The sequence below is a fragment of the Pomacea canaliculata genome, linkage group LG6, assembly GCF_003073045.1.
Source record: "Pomacea canaliculata isolate SZHN2017 linkage group LG6, ASM307304v1, whole genome shotgun sequence".
Lineage (NCBI taxonomy): Eukaryota > Metazoa > Mollusca > Gastropoda > Architaenioglossa > Ampullariidae > Pomacea > Pomacea canaliculata.
The window spans coordinates 12,941,242-12,968,649 of NC_037595.1; the positions used below are offsets into that span (position 1 = coordinate 12,941,242).

Here is a 27,408-nt window from a genome sequence, read left to right on the forward strand (position 1 = left end):
GACGTCTAGCTTGTAGTCAGAAAGCGATAACACTGCACAAGACGTGGGAAACTCAGCGACGTTGCTCGGAGCAATTGAGGCGATGCAAATGTAACCCGTCTGGCCATGTAGCAGTGTAGGAGGCCGACCATTGGGCTTCGCCACTGCGCTCCTCAGAGGTAAGGAGTATTTATTTACTGGCCAGTTCTTTAAACCTTTTACTGAGTGGGAGAAGTGGGGATTAATTAAGCACGAACTGCTGGGCTAATAATGGATGTCTTGTGTCTTAACTTTCGTTAAGACTGCAGTAAAATTATCGTGGTTGGTTTAAAGTTTAAAGAACGAAATGCCAGCAAAATGCCTGATTCCTAGACTAAATGTCAACTATAAACAGGTCTCTCCAGTGTGGAAACTGCGTATCCTGTTTCTGATCGGCTTTGACATGGAGTTTCTCTATCAGATCTATGAATCCTTACCTTCCCCATGGCTTTCAATCCTCCCCACCTAATATATTTGCATATCACGTGATTTACATTGCTTTCATGTCTTCAGAACACCCTACACGCCCCAGGGAAAAATGTGTCCTTGTTACTAGGTCGTCATTCCGTTTGTGAGGACAATAATTTGACCCAATGGAGTCCAATAAAGCACTCCAGTTTACCTGAGCTCTAATAGGCCTCACCAGTTTACAGCGTCAGGTTGAGTGCTCTCTGAATCAATGAATTCTGCAATATTCAAAGCCTGAATGTCCACATCTGAGTCTGCTGTGCAAGACGGCCAATGAAGTATTGACAAAGGGTTTGCTTTAAGAACTTGGATTATTAAATGGGTGCAACCAAGTTGCAAGAGATCACAATGCATGTGTATGGGTCGATAAAACTGTTAAGAAAAGATGAACAGCAATAAATGCATATGGTTCGACCCAAATGTCAGCTCTTGTATGGTTTAAAACATAAATCTGAAGTCCGTAGACTGAAAAATAAAATTCAGCATGTTACTCTTCCTTATGTATCACCGAAGTTGGACTCTTTAGGAAAATAAGGTATTTCAAAATATTGCTCTCATCTCCTCCGACCATCTTTAAGCTATTGCACCCTTTCCCCATACACTACTTAATAAAGTTATCTGATCATGTATCTATGGCATGCAAATATTAGTTGGTCACTGTTTTCAAGCCCTTTGCTACCTGCAAATCCATGCCAGTGCAAGTTCACTTCACACAGGTGATCTACCACTTTTTGTTCCCTTGCTATGCTGTATTGTCAATTAAATTTGCATCTGTACAACATCAATTTACTGGAGTGAATTACACCAGCTGAATCTATGCACCTAAAAGGGAATTCATACCAAATACTAACAATGTGAAAATGTTGCAATTATGGAAGTTAAAAGTGGGTAGAAAAAAATGTGAAAAAAGAGACTTAAGTATAAAAAATGTATTGCGTCTCACATGTAAAAAAGTAAGTAAAACAGAATCTCTGTTGTATGTTGTCATACTCATCAACTCACTATCTCTCCCCTCTTGAAAAGAAACTGTGACAAGGCAAAGAGTGTAGCAAAACTAGGCAAGCCAAAATACAATCAAGAAAATGACAAACACTTTTTATAATATCGCTGGTCTAAAAACAAAAGAACGGGTGGGTCTTTTCCTTGTGTGTTTATTTTCCCTGAGGATGTATTTCCTTGAAGGATAGCCACTTGTCTACTAACTTGCTTAAGTTCAAATTGAAGATGGCAATACTGATGCAGTTCCTGACAAGGGAAAATTCTTATTTTTAACAAGAGACTTCATGCCATTATGGTGACCTGTTTGTTTACTCGCACACCTTTGATGAAAAGTTTTGCCTGAAAAGTTCTTATTGTTGGCTTCTTTCATGCATAGTTAATTGAAATCTGTTTACACAAAATGAACTTTTAATTTGAAGTTATTCAAGAAAGGCCACAGCCAAAAGGAATATGGAACTCACTATATGCTGTTATTGCCTCCAAAATTACGGCTGACTCATTTCCTACTAAATCACAACCCTGCTGGATGTTTTTCACAAACATAGTTAACAAAGAAATGGCCCTTCGACCTTAAGGTCCAAGCTTACTAGGCTGGGTAGCCTACAGAGTTTTAATGGGGTCTGCTACGTACTCCACCATCCTCCAAAAGGGAGGATAATAAGCCAATTGTCAAGTCTAGAAAGAGGATTCAGAAGGATTAAACCCAGTTATTTCCTCGATCATTCATGGGCTGTGGCTATACGTACAGATACTTCAGATGTGACAAATCTCTTAGAATCCAAACCCCAAGAATACACTTGTTCATCTTTAATTCTGGTTCAAAGCTATTGCTCAAGAAGATACCCAAATGAATGTCCTTAAAGCAAATATACTACCTGCTTGCTTACTGCTTTAGAAGAGAGTGTATCTGTGCTAGGCACTGTTTCAGATTGTTAAGAGCTCAAATGGGGAACAATAAATCACATTGAGCATGAGATGCTTGGTGGTTTAACAGCTGCAATAAATTTCCTCTCAGTGAAAATATAGTTCAAATCCATTGGGTAGTAAAACAGGTAACTTAAGATACATAGCTAACTCTGTAACTGAGACTTGTGTCCATTCTGTTGCTAATGTGTGTTACTGGTATAATTATAATTACATTAAGGACAAATGGTCCTAAGAATGTTTTTGATCATGGTACAAGCAAGTGATTAGTTCAAGCACTTTCTAAAGGTCTTTTAAAAATGGAACAATCTTGGCAAGTGTTATATGCGGATCAATGACTTATTTATTTCTATAATCACCATCTACAGTTATGGGTCATGCATGTGCACATGCTGAAAGAGTGGAAAGAAAATATGAGTGCAAGAGTCAATTTATAGGTACACAGACTACACATTTTTTGTTGTAAATACTTGTTTTTGTTTTTACTTTGCTTCAGTAGTTATGACAACATATGGTGATTGCAAAATCATGTATGAGAGGTCACTTGATAAAACGAACTAGCTTGAAATGCTCTGCAAAATATAGTGGTAATATAAAGAGTGCAAAAAACTGGAAAAGTAATTCAGACCTGATTGGATCCTGTTTAATAAAATTCTTTGTCACAAACTAATCACCAAAATTGAGGATTTGATTTCGTTATTAAGTTCTCTATAGACAAGCACCAGACTGACTATTAAAAATCTATATTTTTGAATAGGTCTTTGTTTCATTTGGTATCAAATACATCATCTTTCTTCTCTTACTACATTCTCACCAATCAAGTAGGCAGCTAAAATAATATTTTGTGAAATAATTTGTGCATCAGATTAGAAATAAAAAGTTTATCCTATCAAACAACGTCATTATGCTGTTTTTCTCGTCTAAGAACTATGTTCATACATAAAAAAAATGGTATATGGATAAGTAGAGATGCAAGGTTACGCACAGTGTGCAACAGTCGACTGTAAACTGAATGACTTTTTGCGCGAGGAAGACGTCGCGATATAAGGGATGCAACTCTTTACATGATCAGAGTTAAAGTATCGAATGGTGAACTAGTTTAATTAACACTATAATTTTCACCTTGTCCAACTTATAATCTAGTTAAGTCATGAACAAAGCTGTTATTGTATTTGTGATACCAGTGACTTGTGAATCATGTTTTCCATCTTCTTCCCGTTCCCTTCTCTCCGTGCCCTATAATTGTATTCTGTCTTGATTCGGCCTCATTTTGATGTTGTATTTACTCTTTAAGTACGATCTATTTTTTTTTTCCTTGGTAAATAATTATGTTATGGACATACCAAGATGCATCACCGATTGTATGTTCGCTCGAAGTTTTAAATCAATCACAGAACTCCCCGTTAGCCTTTACAATCTAATCTTGATTAACTTAAATCAAATACCGAGTTACAATTGTCAGTTGTGTCCCTCACATTTGGTGGCGTTAATTTTCTAAAATTAATTTTAATTCTTTTCGAACGTAACAGTTAAAAAGAATGTAATGCAAGAAACGATAGACCTAACAAGACCAATTCCATCAACTTTTCAGTCCTAATACTAAGCGCCACTTTATCCTTAAGCTGTATTAATCTCTCTGTTTGATTTATGCATAGGTTGCAAAGAACGAATTTATCACAAAACCGAAGTCGATTCCATTTGTAATTTAGTTATCAAGACTTTCTGTTGCTTTGCACATTTAGAGGTGACGTCATGTACAGGCGGCAGGAAGTGCGTGAGGATTTGCCTCCCTTCTACTTAGAAACTCAGCAAAGGGCTGAGCTAGTAGCCTCCCATTGAACCTCGTAGGTTTCCGACAAGTACGGAAAGAACCGAAAATATCCTAATCGGGTGGACAATGACATGACGTACAAAATTCATCAACACAGATTGACAACAAGGAACCATCGACAAATTTGCTCCGAAATCACTCGAATTCGGAGTCTGTAGGTAGAAAGGCGGTAAGGCATATTTTTATTTTGACTTATTAATCCTTTTTCAGTCGACTGCAACGGTTTAAGTGCTCGGAAGTGCTCGTTTGAGCCGCAAATAGCGTGTTTGTTTACATCGAACAAGGTCAGGTGGCGCAAGCGCAATGCGTGCCGTGTAGCCTGCTTTGCTGTATCAGCTGAGAGAACAGACGACATTTTTTTCTTGTCACTTCTCAGTATTCTTTTTTCATATTATCTTATAATTACTTTTTCTCGTCGCCCATTTTCAATGCTTCTTATTTAAACAAAGGTCTCATTGTGAGACTGTGTCTTGCGGACAAAGAGCTTTCTGGCAGCGTGCATGCGAAGACCTATTTTCTGGATAATTATCAGATGATCTATTCTTTTTCACATCAAGATGAGGAATATGACCCGTGAAATTCACTGCTTGAGGAATGTACATTGTACTTTGGTTGCGTATACCATCGGTAATGTGCATGGCGACAGCCAGCCGTGAGTGTCCAGGGTTAATAAGATTCTGTTGCCGACCTTAACTTGCCACCACACACAAACACAAAGGCGACCTGGTCTACCATCCAGCAGAGACTGTCAACTTAGTCAAGCATGTCCCAACTGTATCCTGATACGTTTTTGTGTGCCTTCTTTGCACGGTTCAAAGTATAGCTCTCAGTTATAATTGCATATTGGCAGGGTTTTTTCCTTGAAAAACCTTTTTTTTTTTTGTCTGCAAAGGTAAAGAAAATGCAACATGATGGCACTACTGCTAGTCTTGAAGTTTTGTTCTACTGATTGTTCATGTGAAAGATTTAAATGTTGCTACATTTTCCTCAGGCCTTGTTTCCAGTCGTGAAATGCATATGTTGAAGTAGCATTTTTAATGTCTGCTGTAGCATTATTTTTAACACAAGAAAATTATGTAGGTCTTACCAAACTACAGAAACCATATACAGTGTTTTTGTCTCTACTTGTCAATTTATTATTTCATTAGTTTAATATAGCCACTGCAGATGCAGGTATTCCATACTGTAAACTATATTGAATGTGTCTTTATTGGAGGATGGTTACAACAAGAAAAAAAATGGAAAAGAGGAGAAAATGTATCAAAACATACTCATAAATATCGATAGGTACATTTTTTTGTTGGAAACTTTGAAACTATATTACTCACTTAATATCACAGATAACGAGCCGTGAAATATAATGGGAGTAGGGTAAAACAAATTAATACCTTTAACCCTCAGACTCATTGTTGACATATCTTTCAAATTCTTAACAATACATTAGCAGCCACTGCTTCATATAACAAAAACACTGGATATTATTTTGTTTTCTGTATCTTCCTCAATAGACACATTCAAAATACTGCTGTACAGAACTGTTCCCTTGGGAGTAAGACACAAAGGGATAGCGCTCAGCAGCTAGCTCATAAAATCCTCTGTATACCGTGTCACAGTTGCACACATCATAATATGCATTTTCTCTATGTCTTTCTGGCTTTCTTTTTGTTTCAGTCGAAAACACAGAACCCGTATGCCTCAGTGTTTGTGCAATACACATACTAAAGTGAGGGGGCCCGCTGATATGAATAATGAACATATGGTTGGGCACAAGTGAAAACTTCTTGAAGTTGCGGCGCTGTACCATGCTATTTGAGGTTTGCATAGATTTTACAAGCCCTTAGCTTGCCCATTTTCATTTCTTGCATTATTGAGGAGTGTTAGTGTGTAAAGCCACACATGCTAGCAGAGTTTTTTGTCAGTTTCAAAATTATTTGACATTTGGTTTTTTGTTTTTTTTTTGGATCCTCACCTGCAATCGGAGTCTCATATTATCAGATGGGAAGGACAGAACCACAGACACACATTGTAAAGGAACAAGATTGTGCCTGTGATTTTAGTATGGAAAGGGGTGGGGGAACTCAGTAACTTATTTTTATACAGAGCTCTATATGGAAATTATCATCAAGCTGCAAGATGACAGTACTTGTTAAAAGCATTTCAAGCACCGTTTTCTTACCTTCCTTGCATACTCCATTTGTGTGTGTGAGAGAGGGAGAGAGTAAACCATTTTTCCCCAACCAAACTATCCAGTGTTCCATGTTCTGACTGAGGCCAAATGTACATTGCCATTTTCCATTTATAAAGTACAGAAACCTAATTTAATTCAAGTGTTTACTACTCTTGCTTTGGTGTCCATGGTTTGCTGTCATAAAATGTTTATTACAGGGTCTTGAGTGTGACAGCAATAAACAGAAAAAAGCAAATTACACAGCCTCTGTCCGTGACTGTTTTGTTTGCAATTAAATGTACTTGTAAACAATTAGTCTAAAGGGATGAATTTATCTCACAGTCAAGCATTGGTTGCAGGTGTGCTACATGAACAAACTGCTATACACATCACATTTAAGGACTATTTTACTCATTAGATACAAGGTACCTTTCCCACTGCTTTATTTAGGGGGAGTTTTTTTAATTTACCAGTAAACACAGTTCAAAATATCAAATTCCAGATACTAAATAAAACCATCTATAGATTTGGGACTTGAAACTTACTTGCACTCAAGTCTCTCTGAAGCACAGCTGTAGTGCCAGTAATTGAGATTGGGCAGATCAACTATTTGTAAGTAGAGAGGTTTTTACTGTTGTAGTCAAGTAAAATGGTGTTTTCCCTTGCACTGTTTGATCATGTTCATCCATAAATCCATTCATTGCATTTTCAACTTTTTAGAAGCATGTTTACTTATTTTGACATGATTTTTTTTTATACATTTATATCACTCTTACATGCCTTTTATTCTGTTTATTTAATTTTAGCAACTGCCACATGTACAATCTTGTTTAAATTCAGGTGTGAACATACCCAGATACCCATTATTTAAATTTGAGAATTTTTGCAGGGGGAGGGGTACAGGTAATTGTCTTTCATTAGATTAGTTTTTAATCTATCAATGAGAGGCAGACCTGGTAGACACAGGTAGATAGAGTACTGGTACTGAGCAAATGTAAATGCTTATGGTGATCACAGCCTGCAGAAAACCGGAAACCTACCCTCCTCACAAGTGTTTGAGGGGAATGGGGTGGTGAACACAGTTCTAGGCAGAGCAAAGCTTTGCAAACACCAGGAGAGTTGTGATTCACACTACAGCTGCAGCTTTGAGCTAAGCCCTTTCAGTTATTGTGCCCTTGATTGCTTCACTTCAGCAGGACAGCTTTCTTGGAATCATAACTGTACACTTGGTTGCCCATCACTGACACCCCAAGATGACCCTGTCAAGGAAAACAAACATTATCATTTGGTTGCAGGTATGGCATTTAGTATTACAGTAGCTCTTCACTGTCAACAGATGTAGATTTTGTCCACTGGTTTGCTTCTGTCACTTTGTAATGTTTTAAAAACCTTGTGTGTGTGCTTGTGTTGGCATGCATCTCCACATACACACAATCTCTCCAATACTGGGCATTTTATGTGGTTCACCTTACTTTCAGTAGTTAATCATATACAATACCGAGAACAGTTATGCAGAGAAAGATTATTAAAAGTACTTAATGAATTTGTTAACTTGCTGAATTTTTTTAACCATCAAAAATGTGCATCAGATAATTGTGACCTTTGTTTTGTTTTTTAAGCCACCAGAATTAACAGCCAAGCAAGTTTCACAGAATAACTGCCCAGTATTATGGGATTATTTGATGGGATTGTGCTTAGTGCATTTTTTTATTATGTGCCCTTTCATTATTTCATGTTGGAGAAAGCTTTCTTTTGTTTATCAAATTCTTATTTGGTGTGAGGATATAGACAAGAGTGATTATAAAAGATAGGTGGCTTTGAGTTTGAATCACCAGTTTTACATGGTTTCATCTGGAATAGTAGATTCAGAAAGTATCCTTCATTTGTTTATTCATCCATTTACACTTTTGAGCAAGAAAGCAAAAAAATATCACCATTAAATAAGGTTCCAAACTGTAGTATCATTGTATCATTGTCAGATGAGCATGAGATCATTTCATCAAATGCAATGTTAGAGTTTGCTTCTTTCTGCTTCAGTCAAAAATTATAACAGTAGCTATTTTGTAAATATTAGAAGTCAGTTACAAGCATCACAATATTCTCACTTGGTACATGCTAGTCAAAGAATGACCTGTCAAAAACCACACCAAGGTATTTAGCCATCGGATTTCTATTCCAATGTAGCCCTCCCTCCTACCAAAACTTTAAAAAAAAATCCAGCTTAGTATTAAGACTGTTATTAAGTTAGAATTGTCTACTAGTTGATGATTTTCTGTCACATAAAAAGTTATCTCCCATCAGAAAACACACTGTAGCCTGGTTGTATGGTTGCTATAGGTCAAGGTTTAAAAACAAGTAATTTCATTTAATCCAAAATGTACAAGAAAAATGCAAAATCATTTGCATTTTCCTAAGATTATTGGAAAAAAATGAAGCCTTCAGTGCTGCAAATGGAAAGTAATGAAGCAAATCCAAATTTCATTTTCAGTAATACCATTTACACAGTACATATCATAAACTTGTAGGCTAGTTTGCTGAAATTTTTTGTTTGCATTTAAAAGCAGACATTTTAATGTCAGTCGAAAGATGGAAAATGCTGTCCAACAGATTGGGTCTGACTTAGGTCTTTAAGGGGATCTTGTGCTGGCTAGAAAATCTAGAAATGTCTTTTTTGCCTAGAGTGTTGCCCATTTCACATTCCTTGCATTTTATGTCAGCATTGTTCAGATCATCACAGCATGGTATTTCCTCTAAAGCCATCACATGAACTCATTATTCTTTGAAATTTAAAAAAAGAATCTGCCCTCATTCAGACATGCTTGCACTGCCCAGCCTTCAATCATTGTCTTGTAATTCTGTTCTCCTCATAAATTAGCATCAGATCTAGAGGCTGCTAGCATTGAATTATTTTTTATTGTATTACTAAAGTCAATAATTCAAGAGAACAGAATACTATAAAAAGACATTGAATTCTTTGATGGGATTTTTGATTACACATTTTTGTGTAGTCTTTGGTAAACTGGAAAACTTAATACAACTGCATAGTAATAAAACTGTAAACTAATACTATTGAAGTTGCCTAAGCTACAGTAGTTAGTAGTTTGTAAAAATGCAGAGTTTAGGGAGCAGTGTTCACAAAAAAAAATTGGAAAAAAATAGAAAGCTTTTCAAAAGCAATATATTAATCAGCAGTGAAATCAATCAAATCTGGCAAAGGTTGTTCTGTCCTAGAATGAAAATACCTGCAGCACATTTAGCCATGGCTGTACTTGTAAGAATAAGATTTTTGATGTTTGATAACAGTTTAAAACAGTTTAAAAGCAGATATAACATGACCTCTAAGCCTGAAAATGTTCAAACTAGAAACTCTAATACATATGGAGTAATAACTAGGCTTGAGAATTCTAATAGTACACATTTGTTTGTTTCAGGGCAGCATGAGCATGCCTAACCAGGGTGCACGCCAGCTTTTTCTCTATGATCATGGCCGTCCCCACTGGTCCCAGGGTGGACCTCTGTTCTACCCAGATCGCCGCATGCCACCTCCACCACCAGGACCTCATGGGCCTAGTGCCCCACATCCACACCCCATGAGCAACCATTTCCAGAACCAGCCTTTCCCAGGGCAAGGGCCTGGAGCTGGTCCTGCCCCCCAGTGGGTGCGTGGACCGCTGATGGGTGGCCCACCTCCAGGACCTGGACCTCATCCGCACCCAGGTGGACCTCCCAATCATCAGCAGCAGCTGGATGGCTTTGGCTTCAACTTGCCCTGGAACATGGCCAATAACAATCACCATTACCATCGTCATAACAACCGCAACTTCAACCACCGAGACAATAATCACCGAAATCACAATGGTCGAGTTGGAGGAAATGGTGGTGGAGGCCAAGTTAGCAATCGCAATGAGAATGGAGAGCAGAGGTACTTATGCTGCAAATGCGGGGACTATCTTCAGAACTCCAATGAGTCTGGCGTACATCTTTGCGATGCAAACGTCCCTAATAATCAACAGCAGCCATCTGCCAGTCGGGAACGGGAACTTTCTAGTGAAGAGATCCAGAGTCGATTAGGTTTGTTTCTATTATGAATTAGTAAAGGGTCTTTTTTTTTTAAAGTCAGTTTGCTTATTAACCAAAATTTTGTTGATTGTTTTTTATCTATTTTTTGTGTGCTTTTTTACAAACATTTAAACCTTCCTTATTTTTCTTTTTTCTAGATTTTCCCACTGCTCTTTTTTAAAATTACAATGTTTCTCAAAAGTAATGGCAAAAACTTACATTTGCACAAGTCATTAACGCTTAAATACTTGCTAATTAAGGCCCTGCCTGTAAGCCAGAATGCAAGTTAATCTACACAAAGAAAATGTAATCAAAAATTTTCTTATGAACTTGTATTAATAATAATAATTGCAAAATTTGTATAGACATATTCGCACTCCTAAGGAGAATGCTCTTAGCGCCTAAGAACAAGAACGAAACATGGACAGCATACAAGGGACAGGAAAACAAATGAATAGCACATGAACTAAGGAAGAATAAATAACAGTACTAATGATGAATAAAAACAAGTACAGAAAACACAAAGAGGAACCAAATAACAAGAACAGAGAGTATCCTATTGTAAAAGGAAGATGACCAGGAAAAGGTGTGAAAAAGAACTAGCATGGTGGGAAGGTGTTAGGAGTAATGTTTACAGAGGAGGTGCATTTTCAGTGCACGTAGGATTGACATGATTGGATCCTATTATTTAGAGGAAATACTGTACATGTCACGAAAAAGTTTGGTTGAGATTGTTAATGACTTAGAATTTATGCCAGTTGATGATTTTCAGAGTAGAGTTAGATTTAGAAATTTACATTTCAAATTTTTTTTTCCCCCCTCAAAAAATTATCTTTCACCAAGCTGCAACCAGCATTTGTCAAGGAGGAAAAATGGAATGGGTAGATTTTCAATTTCAGCCACAATAATAAGTTTTTTCAATATTTTCATTCAGTAAATGATATCTAGTACCTACCATGAGAAAAGTTGTTTAATTAAACATTTAATTTTATCAAAAGTAAAAATCCAAATGGTATTTATTATTCTGATGGTTTAAAATTGCATTGCTACTTTTATTAGGAGACCAGGGAACTATTTATATGTCATGCTTGTTGTTTCCCTTTCATCATTCAGCACACGAAGAATACACAATTATCCATTTGTTTTCATTGTTCTGCACATACCACCTAAGGAAATACATGAAATTTACATTTTGAAACTTGTTAGATGAGCATCAAAACTGCCCACAATCTAACGAAAGGTCAAATTTTGCCTGAAATTAATTTTTACCAAAATATGGGATCATTGTCTACAGAGAAGAATAAAGGGGACTTTAGAATGTGCAGTCTAATTGGTTTGCCAGCTTTAGAATTCAGCAGCTTCTTTCGCAACTAGCTAACAGTTTGACAGTATTGTGTGAAAATCTTTGAAGTTCTACCCACTAAGATTGTGCATTTCGCAAGAACAAAAATACCTTGACTAAGGTGATGGACTGGGGACCCAGTCAGCAAATGGGGTTTGAGGATAAAGGACAAGAATGCATTAGAAGTGAGCAGTCAAGTGGGATATCATGATTGACTTTTTTAATGATTTTATTTGATTCTTCATTTTTCACAGTGCTGAGGTTTATCAGAAACCATTTTTGGCTAAATCAGACCTTTTTTTTTTAACCCAGTTCATGACAATGACCAACTTTATTTGTCCTAGTGGGCAGTTTGAACATGGGAAGATGCTTTAGTCACAAAAGTAAAAGAAATAAAATAAGAAATAAAGTATGTTGCAAGGTGAAGCGTTAAAAGATGTCAGTATTGAAAAATATTAGCTAACGAAAAGAAAAAAGTTATGGGCAAGTGACAATCAGATATATATATAAAAAAAACTTACATCAAGGATATGTTCACACCTACATCACACACACATAGGGCCTTGCTTAGGGGCAGGCAGACGAGGCATCTGCCTAGGGCCCCGCACTAGTGCCCCTCACTTTTGATTAAAACTGTGGCATCGAGGGCCTCGCACATACCCTATATGCCTCGGGCCCAGTGGGGGCTAAGAATAAGCTTGCACACACACCGCTGACAGTTCCTCTGAGGTTGAGCACCTGGGCTGTAGATGGCTCAGATGATTTCAGATGCCTATTGCTTGTACATATAGGCATGGCATAACGTTTACCTGAGCTTAAATAATGCAGATTTTCTTGTTAGTACATGTTAAGGTCAAGACAATGCTTGAAGCTTTCCTTACTATTTGTTAGTCACAGAAAGAAGCTAAATCCCTCTGTTTGATGCCAATTATTTAAGAAGAGATGTGGACAATACTGTTCAGACTATTCCTATCATGACATTTCCTTGATATTCTAAAAATCGCATACAACATACACAGAATGAGCAAGTAGTTTCCCTTTTGTTCTTTGTCTGTGCAGTCTAAAACTCTGTTTTGTTATCTGTTGCACAGTTTTTGTTATACAAATGTTTGAGCAAATAGTTTTGACACAGCTCTAGGCCTACTCACAAGAGTCTTGTAGTAAAAACCTCTTTTTTTTCTGCAGCCATGCTGTTGGAGACCGTGAAGGCATCTTGCTCAGAAATAACTGACAACCCACCTCTTTCGGAAGCTGTGCAGCGTTATTTTGCTGCTCGAATAGAAGAGCTGGCATCTTTGGAGACGGCAATCATGAGTGAGACCAGCAATAGTGAGGAGCGTCTTGCAGAACTGAAGGTGAGGCTTTGTGCTGTGGAGGAGAGGGACTCCCTTTTGCGGGAACAAGAGCAGCAACTAGCAAAGGAGCGCATCAAATTTGAAGAGGAGTGCAAAAAGGAACGCGAAGAGCTGGCCAGGCAGTGGCAACAGCTGAGAGATGAAATAACTCGTATGGAGGAGATGAACCGCATACAGAAGGTAACTTTTTGTATTTATATACCTTGTGCATGCATACAAGGGATGTTCCACTTCTGCCCAGACTTGGTGATCAAATGAACCAGGAGAATTTTTTTAACATTTTTCTCTTACTCTTCAACTCTTTTTAAACTTTTTTTTACCATAGTCACTGCCAATTGCAACACATTTTTCAGCCCTATGGATCCATTTTTGATAACACTCCAAAAATGCCTATTTTGGCATCTATTTTAGGTGTTACCTCACTACAACAATGAGTTCCTCTTGAGTTTTGCAGTTCACTATATGCAGGGGTTCTTTCAGCTTTGGGAACAACCAAAAATCACGTGGCAAGGCCTGTTGAGTAGGGAAGAGGCTTAAAAACTTTGACACCTGATTGTGCAAGAAACTCCAATTAAGTCAGTGCCTGTGTGGGCAGGCACTGACTCTTGAGTGTTTTGAGGCAACTTCTGATCATAACTGCAAAAGCTTCAAGAATTCATCAACTTTGTTGACATTATCTGGGTCTCTTCACATCTTAGGCCTTGGTTCACGATGTTAATTATCAGAGCTGAAATGAGCACTGCCAAATTGCCAAAGCCAGTGTGTGAGTCATATGTTTCTTTCAGCTCTTGCAAACTGTCAACAGCCTGAAATCCATGCTGAAAGTGGTGCAACACACTGATGGCACTGGCGAATCACTTGGTGACTCATGCATCGACTTGCTTCTCTCCATCCTGGGAAAACTAGGATAGGAAAAATTATGAAAAAAATGTGGAAGCACCCTCAAGTCCGCATGGTCTGCACTCACTGAAAGCGTGCGAAATGCTGAAATCTGGGCAGAAGTGGAATATTCCTAGTAAATAGGCTTATTTGAGATGCATGTATGTCTAAAAGGAGAAACAAGGCTGCACTACATCGTTTTAAAAAAAAATTACAGAACTCAAAATGTAGCATCAGTAACATGTGTCTTGACATTAATGCAGATTTTTTCAAGTTTAAAGATGACGTAGCAGTGCAAGCTTTCTGACCTTTGTTTTATGCGTGTGATTTTTATTGTCATGTAAAAGACAAGTTTCTTTATTCAGCAAACGTAAAGCAATTCAAGTCCCCAGCTCCCACTTACAGAAATGTAACACTATACAGTATGCTTCCTTGTAAATGTGCTATTTAGTCCTATTGTGCAAAGTTCTATACATCTGTGAAGACTGATGTGAATGCTAAGATAGTAAATCTTGAAGGACCTGAAATCAGTATTTTTTAGTGTGTCACTAAATGGCACATTTAGGTGAACCTAGAATTTTTGACAATGTATTTCACAGGGTCGGATCAAGTTAGATGTTGGAGGACACGTATTCACTACCTCACAACTAACTCTCACGCGGGATTCTGACTCGATGTTGGCCGCTATGTTTTCTGGGCGCCATGGTGTCAAGAAAGAAGAGGATGGTACGATCTTTATTGATCGTGATGGCACTCACTTTCGCTACATCCTGAACTACTTGCGGGATGGTGGCCTGAGCACCGACGCCCTTCCACGCAATCGACAAACACTGAGGGAGCTGCGCAATGAGGCAGTGTACTTCCAACTTCATGGGCTGGTGCAGCACATAGAGAAGTTCCTCTGACTGACAACAGCAGGTGCTGACTCCTCATCCCAAGGTGGACACCCAAAGGCAGAAGAGATAGATGTCTTTGCGAAAGTTCAGCTATTTAAGTCTAGAAGCCTAAAAGCCTGGTGTTTGTAACTACCAGCACCTTGTCTGTGCACAGTGTTGTCTGGAGTTTTAAGGTTGCTTTCAATCACGCATTGCTGTTTTTTGGCTGGTGTTGAAGGTTGATGTGGTTTGGTTTTTCGTCTAGGCTTTGGTTTTTCCAGTGTCCTGCTTGTCCTGTGCTTAGAGCTGAGATATAACATCTGGAACTGATTTTCTGGAACTATGTGGTCCACATATAGTGCTAGAATAAGTCTTGGTCTTCATTTCAATCAAAACGGATTGTGGGAGGGGCATGGGATGTGCCTATTTGATGTTCACACTGAAAAGTCAAGCAAAGCTACTACAGGAGCAACATAAAACTAGCAGGATCAACATCAGCTTGCTACAAAACTTGCTGACAAACCAGACAGAGTAAAGACACATTGCTTTTAGTGACAGAAGAATCAAATCTGGGCAAATCTTGTTCTAGCTTAGGGGGAAGAGTAAGGTATGTTCAAGTCCCAGTATTTTACCATCTTTGCCAGATTATCCATTATTTAGCCCCTGTTGTTAATTCATTTGATCTGGTAGCAATGGCAACTAGCAGCAGGTACTGCTTATATTGTAATCAAGAGTTGTCTGAATTTATCATGCCAGAGCAAATTTCATCATCGCCAACTGCTTTCTGGTTGAGATTTAGTGGCTGAAGCAAAACCCAGCACAGGGAGTTTACATTTTGCACACATAGTGGCTTGATGAGTATGGTATTCTGAGCATGCATTACCTTGCATAGAACACAAGCACAGCTTTCGGCCGCTGCATCTGTTAATGCCTTACAGCCATGATCAGTCATAGGCCTGTTACTTTGTCTTCAGTCTCTGGCATGTCCATCCGTATCTAACTGCAGTGAGTTACCCCAGATCTTGTTTATAAACAAAAGGCACTTAGCTAAGTGAGTTTTAGTGTGTGCGTCATTGTGCATGTTTGTGTGTGAGAGAGAAAGGTTGCATGGATATGTATGCATAAATGTGTGTGCACACGTGGTGTATACACACCTAACTGTACACCTGTATTTTTTGTCAGTGCTTTTGTACATGTGTGCCTGTTTGTATGCTTGTATTTGTTTTCCCATGTGTGTTGGTGCGGCTGTGTGTTTTGTATACAGCCACTGTTTTGTTTAAACTTCCGAATATTTTTAAAGGCTTTTAATTGAAAGTTTTAATATCTTTTTTGTTATTATGTGCTGTTTTTATTCCCATTAGGACCAAGCGTTCTTTTGTGCTACATTTTATATGTCTTTTCTTGTCAGGTCTACCAGCAGTATGCATAGATTGTTTTTTTTTTCTGCCCAAAAGGAGAGCATATGCTATTGAAAGCTTTTGTCTGATTTGTTTAAGTGTATAAATTTTAAACTGCCACAATTTGTTGCCTACATGCAGTATATCAAGAACTTTGTCCTGACTGCTCCAGCAGTACCAGGTCAATCTTTGGCCTTGCGTCCTGCATTTCCTTATTCCTGTGTCCCATTGGCCCCGTGCCCTTTCCTCAAAATCTCTTGTTTTAATGCTGCGGCCTTTTTTTTGTTTTTGTTTTTTGGTTTTTTTTAAAGAGATGTTTTGTGCCCTATAGATAATATTTTGATTCATGCACCCTTCCAGGCCTGTTTAGCTGTGATATATATCTTGTCATCTTCAGATTGTTATCTAGGCAGAGTAGCTCATTAACTGGTACAAACCTTGTGATGTAAATGTCAGTAACTTCATGTGTATGTGTGTGATTTGAGTACTTATTATAGATAAAGAGATTTATATTATATATATATGAGTGGAATATGATTATATTAGTACACCCATTTCCTCTCTTCCTCACAGACTCTCCTCCTTTCCTCTGCGTATCTTGCTAATAATGCAATATTTTCATCTCAGGGTTTTTTGCTGTGAGTTTGCAGATTTGAACTAATACAATAGGCATGCTGTCACACGTTGTGAGCACCAAAGATTCTGCCCTTTCTTCCATTTGTTGTAATATGTGTGTGGTGATGGGAGGGCATTGCTGTGTGATGTTTGTGTGTTACGATAAGATGGTTGTGTACATGTCATACTGAAAAAGTGAACAAGAGCGCTTGCTGTTTAGACAGTTTATTGGCATTTTTTTTTTAATTGTCTGTACCATGTATACTGGTATAACAGTTTTAGACTGCTTTTGTTGGAAACACATTTTCTCCTGAATCGCATTTGCTGGACAGTGCTACCCATGCAATACCCATCTGTTACTTTTAAGAAGAAACCAATAGGTTGTATCTGACCTGATATTTATCTTTTTTCAGAAAAATGTCATACTGCACTTGTTTCTTCTCAGAAAGCACGTCAGCAAAGTTATGATTTTCTCCAGTATATTCTCTAGTAGCTCCAAAAGACTTGTATTATCCATTGTGTTTCACAGAGCTGCAGCTAGAATGTTAAAAAGAATGTGGGGCACAAAGGACACAAAGGACACTTTTGAGAATGCAGTAGAACAACCTCATTAAGCTATATTGCCTCTATAACCTCTTTTATGTAAGTCCTATCAATAAAGTTGAGGTGTCGCTGGGGAATTAACGTGTGCTATTTTCAGTAGTGAATGTGAAATGGAAGGTTATGGAAATACAATGAAAACCAAAAAGTTTATATGGATTGGGCCAATTAGAATTTGGACTGATTATCAATTGATTGATGTTGTTTGTTGGAGAGCAAATGCTGTTACTGATGTAGATTTTTATCTAAAGCTTAGATGCTTTGAACTTTGAAACACCCCTTCCCTCTTTGTACCTTTTTGACCTGTGTGAGAATGCCGTTATCAGTTTTTAACTCAGAAATACCTATAAATCATTGCAACCTTGTGACAAACTTTGTACTCTACAATATGGCAGACAATATTTTGATATAGCATGTGTGTGAATTTTCTTTGGGATTCCAGCATATTTTTTATTTCTGACTTAAGATAAAAGGACAGAAAAAAGAGGTTGTTTAGACTTGTAAGTGGCCTTTACTACCAATTTCCTTCACTTCGTATTGATATAAATGAGAATATTACACATCCTGGCTTCCACCTTCGTTTTTGTACTAAGTCACCTCAAAATTACGCTGTGGTTGATCAGCTGCAGAGTTTTTGCCTTAATGCTTCAGTGTGATTTGTCTTTGATATTTGACATGGATCTGTCGTTTTTATGTTTCACAACTCTTATCATTGTTAAATCGTCGGTGCCCTCTATGTATCTATCAGTATTAGACACAGGTGTCCCCTGCTGAGATGCAACTGGTATTCTTTTTTGTAGAACATACTGTCTCTTAGGTTTCTTTCTCATGTTTATCTTTAATACTTAACAAAACCTGAAGTTTAGTTACCGTTCTCTGAGGCACTATAGATACCAGAAAAGTCTAATATTAAATGTGGATCAGAGACAAAGTTAAATGATTGAGAAGGACAGATTTTGTCAGGTTTATCTGTTACTTAAGTAACTTTGAGGATGCTTTCACTGCAGTAGATTTCATAAATTGCCCGACTTTCAGACATTGGCTAGCTTCAGTTTTCCTTAGAAATTCCATCTGCCAAAAAAGTTGAGAGAATGTGTGGCCATCTTATCCTAGCTTTTGCCTTTCAGTCATATTTTAATGTTGTACTTTACAGTAAATTATAATTTTTTAAAATTAAACAATTAGATGCTGGAAATAACATCTTCGGGATACATGTTTTAATAATGGCTCTGAGATTGTGAAATGTGAAAAATAATTCAAACTTTTCTTTTTTTAAACCTCATTTACTTTTCCCATCTTCACTTTTAAAAAATCTGATAGGTCCAAGATCACATAGTTACAGAACATTTAACAACTGATCTGGTATGTTACACCAAATAGTATACCAAGAATAACAACTGCACATGGGACAACAAAATGTAAATTAGAAATGATCTTACAATTCTGAAAGACTCACAAGGGAAAAGTCCAGTTACAGTTAGCATATTTGAGATCACAGAAACATACTGTCCCTGACTTTGCATTGTAAGTGCTTGAAAATAAAGATAAAAATGTTTTTAAAGTTTTTTAAAGTTTTGGTGGGTTTCTCCTTTCTTTTTTGTCTTATTCCCAATTTCAGAAAACACATTTGCCTGTACTTCATAATTTTTTTTTTAAATCATCATGGCTTGTTAATACAGCATCTAGCATATCAGATTTATGAGAACTGCCTATATTATTTTCTTTTTTTGAAACTTTGTCTTAATGTGTGTGCACTTACATTATTGAAAGTGGTGAAATGCCCATCATATCATTGCCATGCACCAAAAGCTCAAATATTAGGCAGCCTGCTATAAGCCAGAGACAAGCGCTGAAAATAGCCCACTGTTGTCAGTTTTTGTTATTATTTCAATGTTTTTTCCAATCAGTACCACACTGGCTAAGAAAGCTTAGCTCAATCTGCTTCTTGAAATGCACAAGGTTTCTCACAGGATGATGTCATCCAATGCTTATGACAGTACAAATGGGTGCAAATACCTCTGTAATTATCAGCTAGCTTTCAGCTTTGTCTTGGTCAGCCACTAGCCAAGGATGTTAATGGGAGCTGGTCTCACGCTTTTTTCATACTCTTAACAGCATTCCTGTGCGATTCTGGCTGACATGTGGCTAGTCTGTTGCTTTAATATTTTTCATTTTATTTAGGGATGGGTTTGGATGTTTCCTTTAATGATTTTGTGCATTGATAGAAAAATATTTGTTGAGTCTAGCATGCTTGTTGTTTGCCTTTGTGATTAACCTTGCTTGGATAATAATATTAGAAAGGCAATGACCTTAACAAAACTGCACCCTGTCTGGCCAATAATCACCTATGATTTTCTGATGATAGACCAGGTTCTTTCTTTAAAGATATTTACACATAATATCTGCTGTAGCAACATGGGTAGTTTATGCATTTTGAATTTTAAACAACGTTGTGTATTTTACAGTTGTTTGCACTTATTTATTTTTGTTTAACCTACGAAATCTTGTCTTTGACCAGAGAAACATTGCTTAGTTGTGCTTAATTTCCTTTACATCTCTGTTGATATTTTTGCCAGCTAACAGATACACCTCTTTTAAACTTGCCTAAATGCATAAAGCACAAGATTTTTGGTACACTTTTCAATGTTGTCGTCAAATGCAGGGCTTAAGATTGGAGTTAGCCTGCTCGTTGCTGGCAGCAGACTGCTTAGAATCAGTTTATGCCTTGTGACCATAGGCATTGCATTTATTGTAAAGTCAGTCTCTTTTTCACCCGTCCATGGCTTGCAATAGTGTGAGAAATACTGTGTGTTTGGTCGCTCTGTTTCTTCCCCTTTCACTCACTTTGTCTCTGCTTGTGTTACATCTGTATGACACCTATGGCGACCATGATAGAAATGCCTTATTTTTCAGTGCAGGGAAATATTTTCGTAGGGCGTCAGTCTCCCAAATGTGTGCATCTGTCTTGTTCTGCATCTTCATTTGTCTTTCAGTTGACTACTTGTGATATCAGAATTCCATCAGTCCTAGTGATCTTTCAGTAATAGATGTTTAAAGACATTTTAAAGAACATTTTCTTCATGGGTAGAGAATTGTAACTTTTTCCCCCAAAGTTATATAAAGGGTGGGTGTAAGTACCTAGTTTTTCATTGATACATGTAATTGATTCAAGGTAGAGGAGTTTATTGTTAGAGGTTAATGTCTAGCATTAGTATTGTGAAGTTCCATCAGCTTACAGAAACTTTGGAAGCAAAAAGCTGAGTAGAATACATCATGAAGATAGTTTGTGAAATACATCAAGGAATAAACAACAAGCAGCATTTAACAACACATTTTCTTCGTTATTGGTGTACATCAGTTAAGACAGTAGAGCAAGATGGAGAAAACGGTGATTTGGTCTCTCCGCATGCTTGTGCTTGTGCATGTGTTGGTCTATCAGCAAGAACAATGGAGCAATGGTGAGTATTTAAACCTTGAAAACGGCTTTATTGCTAAAAGGTTTTTAGGCTTCCATATTCATTGCTCTAGCTTCAATTGTCTTTCCTCTTCTTGCTGTTTAGCACTGTGGGATCATTGTTTTTGTATTTGTCTTGCTGGAGAGGGAGATTGGGGGATCTCAGATAATGTGCTGTTTCGCATGACTGTAGTCTGTAGAGAAATAGAGAGCTGCTTGCACAATAGCCCCCTGTACAGGTTTCTGTTAGTTCACTTTTTCTATGAAGACTTTATCTCAATCACCTCATTCCAGTGAGGTCTGTATCCAGCATGAGACCAGAACATTGAGAAAAGTAAGGACAGAGAAATAGACTATTTTTTATCCTCATTTTCGTGGTGATCAGTAGTTTTTCAAATAGTTCTTCTTAATGATCTTTGTCTTTTTACAATGTGTGGCAGTGATTGTTTGGCATTATGCCATAGCCATTGACTGAATGATAGTTTCATATCAGTTGGTATTTCATTATTTTTTTTTTTTTAAAGAGGAGGGGGAGAGGTGATGGGTGTGTGCACGTGGAGGGGTGGATATGGCATGTGGGTCATGCCAGTGCAAAAATGCCAAAACCGTGTGGTGTGTGTGTCATTTGTGCATGAACTTTATTTTATGTACATTTATGCAGAACCCATATATTTGTCTCAAACGATCAACCAGATTTGCTCCAGCACAATGTTGGCTTGTGTTAGATCTTGTCTCCAAGTATTCAGACTGCATTTTATTATTGTATTATTTTGTATTCCTGTTGCCTTGTGTCATCTCATATGAAAAAAGGTATTCTTTGATCATTAATATTGTTGACAAAAGCAGTGGTGCGTTATCTGCCATTTATTTTGCCGTGTTGTCCATTTTGTGTACCTGTGTGCACGCACATACATGCCTGAGTGTGTGCTTACTGTAGTGTGTATGCAGTTCACTATTTAATGGCTTTTATAAAGATGTTTGAAAGGCAGCATTAGCCTCAGCCAGGAATCTCCATGCTGCCACTGTGTCTGCACACACCTAATCCCCGAGCATTTTTCTTTAATGCAAATTCAGATTAGTTAGCGGAAAGAAGACCCTTGCATAACTGTAGCATTTGAATGGAATGTTTGCTGTTCCACAACTATTGGTAGCAAAGAGTGCATTGTAATGCTGCCATTTCCGCAGAAATTTGTACTTGCTTCGGTGTTTTACTTTTGCATTGACTGTAGCGGCCTTTATTTATTGCTCTAACAATGTGTCATTCCTGCCAAAAATAAAAAGGTCCCAGTTGTTGGGGAATTCAATGCATTTGCAGCTGCAGAGTATTAGCTTTAAACTAGTCAGTGGAGTAGACATAATGCAGAACCCATTGTAGCCGTGTCTTGTCAGCAAGAAATATATGCCTGCTTATTTCTGATGATGTACTGCTTAGTTGTGCAATAACCTGCTTATTAATCTTTCCTTTCCTGCTGTTTTGCCTGTCACCTGCAGTCTGGTAGACTGCTGTTTGAGTCCATGTGATAAGTATCCTTTGCAAAGGTAGATCTGATTCTTTGGCTGGTTTTGACATAGCAGAGACCAACTGTGCAGCTAGCAACACATTTTCATTCCATTCTGCTCTTTGCTCTTGCTAATAAAAGCACTGTGTGAAGCTGTTTTAAAATCTGCCTCTAGACCTGATTGTGATTTTTAAAGTCCATTTTTTTGTGCGAGGATGTATGTGCTGATATGGGCTTGTTATAGAATTTAGGTGCTTAATTGTTTCTGGTGTTGGATATCCCTTTCACATGGCCAATTTTGATAACTGAAAACGAGCTGTTTACTTTCTTGTCTTTTTAAAATGCCACATGTATCAGCAAGACATTAGTATTTCACTCTCTCAGATTCTGTGTGTAGTTCTTAATTAAACTGCTGTCACAAGATTTATGTAGCATCAGTGGTGCCCAGCATGATCCGCAATCATTAGAGATGTGCTTGGGTGTTTTATGATGTGGTAAACGTAGGCTGGCACCTCTTTGTTAGAAAAGGGGAGAGGGAAATAGCAAGTGCATCTGTTTAGAGACTGATGTTTGGCTTTGTCTTATGAAAGTGTGTTTCAAAACAGTTCAAATAACTTATATATTTTGAAAATGTGTATTCTGTTGCTTTGTTTATGGTGGTTCTTTTCATTACCATCCTATTTGCATACGGAATCATTTTGCTGTGAACTGTATCAGCCCATGTGAATAGGTATTGCCAACTTTATGTGAAAATCCTTTTGTACTTTTATGACTTTTTCTCTGGAGAACAGAAATTTTGCTAGGCTGTTTCTGTGAAATACTAAATTGATTTCTTCTATTTTTTTTTCAACTAAAAAAGAAATCTTTGAAATAATGCATTTTTCTTTTTAGGATTCCATCTTGCAGAGAACTTGTAAAAACAGCTTTTTTCTACTGAGCATTGCAATTTCTCTCAGAGACTTGTTATTATGTCGCAGTGAAGGGTTAGAAGCTTTATTTGGTGTATTAAAAAAAATCGGCTGATTGTGTATCAGTTTCTGACCTACGTGAATATTGGTACTTGAGTAATTTGGTTAACGTGTACCTTACCACTTGCAGCAGCAGCAGCAGCATTATAGAGCCTTTTTACAGCACCTCTTCTTCCGCCTAGCCCTAAACCCCTTTCCCATCAGTGCATCTTTCAGGTCATGTTTCTCTCTCACAAGAGTACTGATTATCAAATATCACTAATGAGCATGTATATCAGTATATATATATCTATATATTACATATATTTTACATGGTACTGCCTTCAGCCGTGGCAGCAGTAGATTTTGTGATAGATTTTATGCTCACCAGCTTGTGTACCACATGATAGCGAGTGCTTCTGTGTTTTGAATGTATGTTAGATACTTGAGTCCTGCATCTCCACTGCTTGGCAGAAGAAAACTTTAAGCTTGCTCTAGGTAAATGCAGCTGTTCTTAATGCTAAAGAAATTGAATACTTCTTTCAAAACACTTGCGATGGAAGTATTAGAATGAAATCACAGGACAACTTGCTCGGTTATTTTTCTCCTGTCCTGCACTTGTCATGTTTATGCTGCACAAGGGAGTGCTATGGCAGCTGTGGCCTGGCCACTTTGTCCTCTGCTGCACAGCTTGTGACAAGCTGTTTTATTCTACACCCCTTTCACTCCATCCAGAGGTGCATTTGTGGGGAACACTGTACACTGTAGGGTCCACCAGGAGATGGAACAGCATGGCCACAGTTCATTGAAGCAGCTGGTATAACACTATCCAGCCAGCCAGCCAGCCTTCTGCAGGCTTTGAACCAGGGTATCCTCAAAGTAAATCAATATTGGTTGCTTGTGCTAGAAGTAGCACATTTCTGCCAGGTGTTGATGCAGTGCTGTTACCAGTTGAGCAGGTGGGAATGTGAAGTAGATGTAGATGGCGCAGATCATCTTAAAGGATGGCCCTTTGTTTTTGTGCATGAGAAATGTGTATTTGTGTGAAGTATGAGCAGTTACTATGTGTGGGGGTGGGAGTCGTTGCTGAACTACTTGCATGTCCGCATTTATGCATGTTCTCAAGAATGTACACAAACCAGTATGATCATAACTAGAATGCTCATCCTGCCACATGCCACATTTTGAATAATGCAGATTTTATGACAAAAAAAAGAGATTTCTGTTCCAAAATTCAAGATGGAGAATGTTTCTGCTTTTTTTTTTTAACAGTACTGTTTTCATCTGCACTGTTCTTGAAGACGTATGTATGATTTTTTGTTCTCCTCGAGCAGTCCATAAATGCTTTGCGTTAAGGCAAAACAAATGTGTATGTGCCCAAGATTGTTTTTTTTTTAAAGTGAGCTGTAGACCTTTGTAATATTGACAGGTAATTGCAGTTATAAAATCAGGCAAGTAGCCTGAATGAAGGCAGTTTTTGAGCAGAATAGGTTTTTGTGTTTTATTATTTTATTATAAACAGTTTCCAAAAATACATATCAAATATTTCAAGTTTCTTGATGAGATAATATTGATTGAATACAAGTGTTTTCTGATCTCTGATTAAACAACTATCCATTTAGCAGAAGGCAAGAATAGTCTAGGTAGTGTCTTGTTGTGTTAAGCATTCTGACTTGAAGACTGCTTTTTTTTTTTTTTTTTTTTATCTTTTTTTCAGAAAGTATTACATGAAGGCTGTAGCATGACAGACTTTGAATAAGTGTTATTTTGTAATGTCTTTAAGAGGTGCACAGACGCCAAAGAAAAAACATACTTCAAAGTGGAATAATAATGAAAATACATGTACTTGAATAATTATTTTTTGACGCATCCTGTTTTTAGTGTTGTGTAAGCACAAATAGTTGCAGGTAGGTTCCAAACAATTTGGAGATTTAGCACAAGCAAAGAGTGCCCTTAATTTCCATATAAGTAAGAATCAGCGGATTACTGTCTCATATTCCAATATTTAAGATAAATAATAATATATTTTGCAACGATTGTAGGTTCATCTGTATGCAGAAGTTTTGTAATCATTACCATATGGTCATGGATCCAGTGGAACCATCTCATCAATAAGCCGCCAAAGTTAAGGTTAGGAATAGAGTTTTTTTTTTAATTATTTTTTGAGGTAATTATCAGCATTTCCCCAGCAGTATCGTGATCATGTTTGTGAACACATCCCCCATGAAAACCTTGAAACCTTGAGAGAAAGGTTGGGGCAACAGGAGCATATGATCAGCTGGAAATCATGTTTTGTGTCTTGTCTGTGGACTGAGTAGCATTTGCATTAGTACTCGCTATTGTTTTGTCTTCTCTAAGTGGTGGTGGTGGTGGCTTAAGAGCATTGTTCTGAGCCTGACGCACTCAAACGCGCAAGAAAAAAAAAATCAGTGCTCCTAGCATATCCTTGACCCCTAGTTATCTTTCTTGTACAGTTTTTGCGGCACGTCTATAGTACATGGGGTGAATTTAAAAAAAAAGTTTGTGACTATTACATTTTTGTCTTCATTATATTTAGACTAGATCTTGTAATGATTGGAAATACTGAACTACAAATATGCTTTATTTGTTTGTAATATAACTTTGGAAATAACCACCTGTATTTGGTATTATGAAAGCCAAGTTACTCTGTTTGTTCCCACTTAATGGTCGCTAGACATGTGGTGGTTCATACTTCTGCATATTTTAAATATTTCATGTGTGTGTCTTTGAATAATAATTTCAATCCAGTCAGTAAATTTAAATAAAGTAGAAGGTGCACGCTTCAAAAGTATTTGTCTAGGCTTCAGTATACTATATACATATGTATCTATATATCTCCCAGCTCCCTTTTAAGATTTCAACAGTTTACAAAAACACATTGAAAATTATCAAGAAGATTGTAATTTGACAGCGTGTTCATGGATTGTCGCTTTTTCCTTTTTTGGATATTCATATAATAATTACACATACTTAAGCGTAATATATTCTTCCTTTCCACACAGTGATGTTGACAAATAATCGAGAAACTTGAATTATCACATACTAGCGCTTTCTTCTTTTGTGTATGCCAGACCCCTTAAAGCACTTGATGCATGCAGTAGATACACATTGCAATGAGTATCTATGGAATTTCAATAGACCTTGAGTGTCAGTGGTTGAGACAAATGTTTCATAATCTACTACTTTCCTTGCTTTTTTTGGTTTAATTTTTATTTTCCTAGGGTTTTTGGTTCGGCAGTATCATCTGGTGTCATGAGGGAATGTGTGCATACAGTTTGATGTCTTAGTATTTTAAGAATAATTTGACAGGATTTTGGTTGTCTGAACAATTTTAGTTTTTCAAGGAATCTGACTTTAGAAGAGACCACTGGGTACTTTCAAACCAGTTTTAGAACAATTTCTGACATTTTTTAATTTCTCAGCCATTTTAATAGGTTTTAAAGTTTGTATCAAAATCTTGATGTACACTTGATGAGAATTAATGAAAATTAGGCTTTTCCATGACACCAGTCTTCCTGATCTGCCACGTAAGATTATTGTGGACTAAGGGATTGCTAATTTTAGATGGGTGTTTGACACTTGATTGTTTTAAGCCTTTTGCCTTCTTTTTACATTGCTACTAAAGTGTTTATTCACAGAACCTCATTTATTATACCTCTGCAATAAAGAGATCAAATGTAGTTGGAAGGTGTTTGCTTTCACTGTAAAAAAGAGTGATGAGAGGCAGAGGTAGTCTATGGATTGAAGTGTACGGCATGGACAGACACACACAAGCAATCTCAACAACAATCGCTGACAACTACAGATCGAAGGAAGAAAGTTGTGAAGTTAGTGCATGTAACAACAAGGTTGAAAAGCCCAACGAGGGTCGTCTTTCTTCAGTCTGTAATCTCTCCTGTCGGAGGGAGGGGAAAAGGAGAAATAAGCCTTCTGCGCATTGTGATCAGGTGGCGAACAC

The 27,408-nt window shown here is 37.4% G+C and overlaps 1 protein-coding gene across 5 annotated transcripts; it reads left to right on the forward strand.

Moving 5' to 3' along the window:
• On the forward strand, window positions 1-27,130 carry LOC112565650. Of its 5 annotated transcripts, none has more exons than XM_025241231.1 (5): window positions 1-158; window positions 5,912-6,054; window positions 9,839-10,478; window positions 12,994-13,343; window positions 14,642-27,130. In XM_025241231.1, the coding sequence occupies exons 2-5, from the start codon at window positions 5,989-5,991 to the stop codon at window positions 14,945-14,947; spliced, it is 1,362 nt and encodes a 453-aa protein (XP_025097016.1). In that variant the 5' UTR covers window positions 1-158; window positions 5,912-5,988; the 3' UTR covers window positions 14,948-27,130. The 5 variants fall into 5 exon arrangements, with proteins under 5 accessions (XP_025097016.1, XP_025097020.1, XP_025097017.1 ...); XM_025241232.1 differs by lacking the exon at window positions 1-158 and adding an exon at window positions 4,266-4,409; XM_025241233.1 differs by lacking the exon at window positions 1-158 and adding an exon at window positions 7,601-7,702 and having other exon boundaries at window positions 5,934-6,054.
• The last annotated feature ends 278 nt before the right edge of the window (window positions 27,131-27,408 follow it).

What these genes read in the sequence shown, in the direction of transcription:
- LOC112565650 (XM_025241231.1), top strand. Translation starts at nt 5,989, where the DNA reads ATGAACATATGGTTGGGCACAAGTGAAAACTTCTTGAAGTTGCGGCGC. An exon ending in GCTGTACCATGCTATTTGAG is followed by an intron (nt 6,055 to 9,838) that starts GTTTGCATAGAT and finishes TGTTTGTTTCAG; the next exon opens with GGCAGCATGAGCATGCCTAA. An exon ending in AGAGATCCAGAGTCGATTAG is followed by an intron (nt 10,479 to 12,993) that starts GTTTGTTTCTAT and finishes TTTTTTCTGCAG; the next exon opens with CCATGCTGTTGGAGACCGTG.